At 38.6% G+C, this 7,017-nt stretch overlaps 1 protein-coding gene across 1 annotated transcript in view; it reads right to left on the minus strand.

Annotated features, from left to right (window-relative positions):
• Positions 1 to 563: 563 nt before the first annotated feature.
• CAPRIN2 (caprin family member 2) overlaps positions 564 to 7,017 on the minus strand; it is a 33,016-nt gene continuing 26,562 nt past the window's right edge. Inside the window, exons 13-17 of the mRNA XM_009876871.1 lie at positions 6,904 to 7,017; positions 5,049 to 5,234; positions 3,835 to 3,935; positions 2,957 to 3,023; positions 564 to 1,462 (exon numbers count right to left, since the gene is read on the minus strand). The exon at positions 6,904 to 7,017 is cut by the window's right edge and continues 94 nt beyond it. Coding sequence (XP_009875173.1) covers positions 894 to 1,462; positions 2,957 to 3,023; positions 3,835 to 3,935; positions 5,049 to 5,234; positions 6,904 to 7,017 — 1,037 coding nt within the window. The 3' untranslated portion in view covers positions 564 to 893. The remainder of the gene's footprint in view (positions 1,463 to 2,956; positions 3,024 to 3,834; positions 3,936 to 5,048; positions 5,235 to 6,903) is intronic.

A 7,017-nucleotide genomic window follows, 5' to 3' on the forward strand; every position in this document is an offset into this window, starting at 1 on the left:
CACCGAGGTCACGGGTTCAATTCCCGCTCAGTCCCCATGTGTTGCCTGGTCTAGTCGAGAGGTGGCATCCCTGCCCATGACAGGGAGGTTGGACTAGATGATCTCTAAGGTCCCTTCCAGCCTAGGCCATTCTATGATTCTATGATTCATTGCAGCTGAATAGCTTTATGAGCTAACACTTCAGCAACTGTTTTTAGGTTTAAGAATTTCAACTACATCACTATTAAAGGACAGGTGATGTGACAAAGCTAGATATTGACACAATATGCATTTAAAATAAGTAGTCCTAATAAAGTATGTAGCATTTCACTTCTAATATTTTGACCTTTCAGTTAAAAAGGAAGCAGGTATGTAACTAAATCTTGAATTCATTTTGATCAAGACAACACCCCTGAGAACGGCATCACGCAAGAACACAAAAACCTCATTTAAACTGTAACAGTTTACCCTGAATTATTGAAACATGACGACCAGTTCTTTGTAACAATATGCGTGTATACCCCACATTAGGAATAAGCTCAGTTCGATACATTTTAAAATAAAGACCACTAGCAAGATTAATACTAAAATGCATATTAACTTGTTTTATTGAGGCACAACAAGGCATTGTGATTAGCCCATACTTGAGGCAATCAATAGTGTAGTAAGCTGGACATTAATACGGTTTAGGGTAAGTGCAAACAACATACATTCACAGCTTTACTAGCAAGGCTACATCACAACTGATAAAGTGCCAAATTAGTGCTGATTCAGTACCCCAACTTCGATTTCACCTTGCACAACAGGACCACCATCTTGCCCAATAGTAGAACCATGTATCTTCTATAGAGTCAGTAGTAAGTGCGAAGCTAGTCCCACCCCCCTCCACCAAGGTGTAAACATAGCACTGGATTTTAGTCCTGATAAAGGAGGTATCCCGAAAAGGTGGAGTATTTCCAGCTGCTTCCATAGATGGCTCCCCGATGCAGACGCAACCAGATCTGATCTCCTTGGAACAGCTGCAGGACAGCATGGTTACTAGCTGTTTCATGATCAGGAGCCCCATCATTTGCATATGCTGACACTAGGACTTCTTCATTCTTCATGAGATTCACATACAGGGGAACATTTACAGCCAGTTTGAGCATGTGGAAGATGAAGACATATGTACCATTCACTGGACAGTTGAATCTACCAAGCTGGATATCAAAAGTTTCTCCAAGGTTGTTCAGCAACAGATCGAACACAATTGGCTGGTCTAGAGTTCCAGGGGCCAAGTTAGATGTTCTAGCAGCAGAGAAGGCAACCCTCATCTGCTGCGGGAGCGGGTAGACGTGCACTGGAAGTATGGTGGCAGCTTGGCTCGTCACTGGCATATCGACAGGGGTGATGCTGCGTGAGTCTCCCTGCCCAGAGTCCCCACTGTTAAAGGTTTCATTGTCTCGTTCTGGACTGCTCACTTGAGAGGAATCACTCCACCCTGCTGTTAAAAATCATTAGCAATGATAAGTAAGTGGTGTAACAGAAGGATACCCTTAAACCTGCAGGCATAGCCTTAAGCAGCAAGCCTATGGGCTTTGCCACAGATTTATCTTTCAAGTACAACCAGTTGTCAAAGGAACAGAACTTTGAAGCTGGTCTACGTTCATCACAGGTGCATTCAGCAAGATGGGCTGTAATTTAACTATGAACAATTTCTTTTCACACTTCTAAGTAGAAGAGGGCAGTAGCTTGCAATAGTTTTAGCTTTAGTGTTTGCCACATATATATAAACATTAAAAAAAAGCATACGCTAAGTTCTGAGCTGAGATAAAAATGCAGTATCTGAAAAAGTTGACAGAATTACCAGGCGCCAAAGTATCACTTAGTCCTTTTCATGATCTGAATGTGCACTTCAAGTTACCTCCATACTGTTCGTTCATAGTTGCATCCTTAGTAAGTCATATCAATTTATGATGCTAGAATACTTTAAGTCTAAAGAACTAGAATTGCTTTTAAGATGTCCGCATCCCACTCCCCAAAACAAAGCTATTTACCTTTTAAAAAATCCAAGTTAAAAAGGTATAGAATGAAAATACTAATAGATCCAAGTAATTTAAAGCACTCACACTCAAGTTGCAAAACATTGGTATTTCCACTGGAAAGGAACAACTCACCTTAAGATATCCAATAAAACTAAGTAAAGTTGCTATGATATCTTAATGCTACTGAGTACTTCATCAATTGTTAACTCGCCAGTCTCATGTTTCTTTTAATTCTCTTCAAGTATATTCCAACTCCTCCCTCAGATTAAGAAATTACCTGCTTTATCCTAAAACAGTTTCCATGACATGCCATCATTTCCCTTTATTCTTCAAAATAGCCATCTACAGCTCCTATTCATCTCACTTTTCACCTACAGCACTAAGTCCATTTTTTTCCAGCACATACAGTAGGATTAAATCATCTCATAACTTTTCAAAATAGATGCTATTCATGCTTGGATTCAAACAGCCAGCCTAACATATTCCCTTAGGTTTTGTACTCCAGCATGGAAGTACAGAGTAAAGCTGTATTTCCAAACAATTTTTCACATAAAAAGTATCTTAAAGTTTCTGGGATCTGATAGCCCACATAGAATCACAAAGACTATGCAATTAAGGGAAGAGGCCAAATGCAACATTGGAATTGCCCTGTGTGTTTTCCCTGCCAGCTTATTTGTGAAGAAAGTTCAGATACATAAGATACATAATGGTATCTTTTATGTCAGAACTTTAACATGTGAAAACACCAAACCGACAACAGTGAGATTAAATGAGCTACTATGCAATGCTGTCTAAGAACAGCACTTAAGCTTTCATCCAGCTTGGTTAGTTTATACCAAGCTTGAACTGTTTTACCAGTGATAGCACACTGTCTTCTCAGTATTCACAATAACACTCCACCTGCTATGCCTAAGCACACATATATACCACTGGGACACTCATGTTAGCCTTACCTCGTGAATTTGCTCGAGGACCACTAGTTATCCCACCTCGTTTATAGCACTGCTGGTAATTAACATCCTAAAAGAGAAGGAAGATGGCTATAAGCAAATCTGAAATCACGTAGGGCTAACAAATGCAGTATTTTTTCATTCGCACAGTTAATTCAAGCTCTAGAAGACAATTATGCAGTCCAGAGGCAAGATGTAGATAAACAACCTTACCTATGGAAACTACACTTCTAAAGTAGCTTGTATGAAATTAAAGAGGTTATGTCAATGCTGGTTCTAGTAAGTTAACTTGTGAATTATACACACAGTTCAGCTGATTGAGCAATACCTTAAACATCAGGTCTGTTAGAAGTCCATGAGTTTGTAGAGAAGAGTATATTTCATGGAATCATAAAACACCTTAGGTTCAAAGGGACCTTAAAGATCATGTAATTCAACGTCCAGTTCCTTTCAAAGTAAAAAAGCTTTCCACCAGGAACCTTTGCTTTCTTACATATTTAATTTATTTTCTTTTTTTTTTCCCCCAACTGCATTCTCATTCTCCATTCAGAAGTTTGTTATTTTTGTAGTACAGAGGCATTGAGTACAAACTTTAAAATCTGTAGTAAAATGGACTCATTAATTCACATATTATTTGCAATCTGTTTGCATTGCAGAGATTCCCTTCAAACTAAAATCAACCTGTTATCTGTCTGAACCGACTTCCTATTTCAACTGCTGCCTTCCAAAAAAAAAAAAAAAAGTATTTGTCTAGGATATAAAACTAACCTCCAGCTTGTAAGGAATGGTTTGCCTGTTAAGATAATGAAAAGCTACAATATTGGAAGACTTTGTTCTTGTACAATGCTCAGAAGGCTACTGTAAACAAAAATAATACTTACCCTCTGAGAATATGGTATTCCAGCATAATCTCTACCAGGGAACTGCAGCTGGCCATAGTTGCCATTAGTTATTGAAGGTGAGCCTCTGTAAGCATCGAAACCTGTTCAAATAAAGTTTATTATTCAAGATCATTCATTGTTTTGTTTTTCTGGACTTGTACTGTGAGCCAACAAACAAAGCAAAAAAACAACTAGAACTCCCTTTTGAGAATTATCACATATCTTAAGTTATACAATTAAACATCTATTTCTTAATTCAGAATTTGGAGCAGAGTCTCACTGCTCTTATAAAGAATGTATTTCATTAGCTACTCAGAACCTATTTACTGTGGATACATAAACACTACATGTTTAAGTATTAACATCAGACCTTAACAATTGCCTGTTTGATACTAATGGGGCTTCACAGAACAGCTGAAAAACTTGATAGATCCAGAGACAGGATTTAACACAGAATTAACTGCTTTTGCTGTTACAGATGTTTAGCTATTACAGTTTTATATTTAGATGCTACAATGACATTTAGCCTCCAAAACCACTATCACAGACTAAGTGCCCTTCCACTTCAAAGTTTAACAGGACACAGCTATGAACAGCCCTCAAGTCAGCTGAAACTTTCTACAGCACTTCAGCTAGAAGCAGAACAGCAACCGATTTGCAGAGATCAGACAATCCTCCCCCTTAACTCTTCAATTTGTTATAAATTCAGAATAGCTTCCCACTACTGGGAACCTCTCCCGCACTGCAATTTCTGCTGCTAATATTAAAGCCAGTGCTAAGCAGAGTATCATGTTTGGGGCAAAAACTGCAAGTGACATCTGAAAATACCTGCCCAGAGCATTAGCAAGACAGACAACAAGAGAAAGAATAAAAGGGAGCAGAAAGCTCAGAATAGTAAATGAAATGGCAAGTAAACTCTATACAATTAAGTAATTTAATAGCTTACTAGAGAAGGTTTACACTTTCATAATTCAAAAGGCTATATAACTGCTCTGCCAGTTCACCTGACACTCGGTGTACAAGGGCTACAAGTAAAACTTGGAATTCACTTAAATTCTGCAACAGAAAGCCCCATTCTCTACACATCACTCAAAGTCTTATTTGAAGAAGTTTCACAGACAGAACCAAAATGTAACACCATCTTGCATTAAATCATATTCTAGTGTCACTACATTAGATTTTTTTTTTTAAGGTAGTAGTAAATACAGACATACCTTTATACCCACCAGGGGAACGATACGAATTAGCCAGTGACCTTCCACCTCTAGCAGATCCTCTGACAGACCCACGACTGTTAAGGTAAGGCTGAGAGGGTCTGGGAATAACATTAGTCTGTGCTGGATAAAAGGCCAGGCTACCATTGCTAACAGGAACAGCTCCTTCAGGTTGATAATTCACTGCTTGAAACAGAAGGCACAGGTGAATTCACAGCTTTTATGACTGTAAGAAGTTGTGACATCTAGAAGCAAGGGCAACATTAGGAAATTCAGAGACTGCTTAAGCTGCTCTGAATATCCTATGGTTCTGCTCCTTCATTACTTGAAATAAGTGGGGATCTTCCCTGCTAGAATAAAATCCAGTTACACCAAATTAAGAATTTTCACTTAGAACCAACACTGTTCTACTAGAAGGACCTCAGTGGCCTGATAGAGTAGGTCATCTTAGTGCTGACATTCTTCAAAATGAAGAGACAAGCACAATCCATCTCTGGAAGCATTCAAGATCAGGCCGGATGAGGCTCTGAGCAACCTGATTTAGTTAAAGATGTCGCTGCTCACTGCAGGGGGGTTGGACTAGATGACCTTTAGAGGTCCCTTCCAGCCCAAAGCATTCTATGATTCTGTATCTAGATAGCAGTAAGACAACTGTGGAAAACTAGATATTTGGGTTCAGTCTCTTCAACAGACATTCTCTATACATGTTACTAGACAGTTCAGCTCCACGCAACAAGTATTCAAAAACGCTTTTCGCTCACAGGGTGGTTGAGTGGTTAGCTTTAAAATACATACCCTGCAACCACAAATGTGTTTTCCATAGGACCATGCTTTATATCAATCCAAAAAGCTTAAAGTGATCCAGAGTGATAGTCTAAACCCCATTCTGAAGCCTGCACACAGCCACTGCACAAGACTAATAAAAAAATTATGATGTTCCATCCAAAAACTGTAGAGAAAGCTGATGGTCTGTAGGCTTATTGCTGAGAAGGTGCATTCAAGCTAAATGGGCTTTCCTGACTCCTATACTGTTCTTTGGAGCTCTCAATCTTTATGTCTCACTAACCTCACACAGTATCAGTCTATTTCTAGTATAATTCCTATGAAGATTGCTCTGGCAGTAAAGCAATAGTTTTAAATCACCTCAAGTCACTTGATCAGCTAGTCCTAAAAATCCAGATCCATAGCTATCTGCTTCCTTTCATCCTGGATCCTGTTCCAGGTATATTTAGCAAGTAGTTTCATTTCAGATTTAGCATCAGCTATATCACCTCACATGGCATAGTATCTGAATGTCAAGTAGGTCAGTTTTGTGTTAAATAATGCAGCTCAAGACCCCACTTATCAAAAGTTTAGTGTTCCTCAGGTCAGACTAAAAACTTATCCCAACTTTATTTAACATTCAGCAACAGTATTATTAATATTTACTTCTTATTTAACATTCAGCAACAGTAGACAGCACTAGCATCTATTATGAGACCAAACTAACAGTTCCAAATAAGACCATTTAATCATTGTTTCAATTCCAAGGAAGGAATTGTTTGCCTGACAAGTACCACTGCACACTTGAATTTCTCACCTACTTGGAAATTCAGACATGCAAGTGACACTGTCCATGTAACCGGTACAGAAACTAGTTTGAAGCAGCCTTTCATCCTGCTAACAGTTTTAGAATTAAGTTTACATACCATATCAGCAACTAGATAAGAGTTAATGTAATCCTAAAGTTAACAAGTGCTACATAAGTGTTTAAGAATTTCATTAAGTTAGAAGAACTGTCAGCACATGAATGAAATACTACTATAACCTGAAGATCTTTAATTAGACTTGAAATAGATACAAGTACAGTTCTCACCTGAAGACAGAGATTCTTGTGAAAGAGAGGTTTGTTCTGCAACATGAGAGGACTGCAATTGGCATTGAGGAGGAGTCTGTGTGCTCGCTGTGGAGAAACTCTGGTTATATCCTG

This window comes from Apaloderma vittatum, unplaced genomic scaffold (assembly GCF_000703405.1).
Source record: "Apaloderma vittatum isolate BGI_N311 unplaced genomic scaffold, ASM70340v1 scaffold22769, whole genome shotgun sequence".
NCBI lineage: Eukaryota > Metazoa > Chordata > Aves > Trogoniformes > Trogonidae > Apaloderma > Apaloderma vittatum.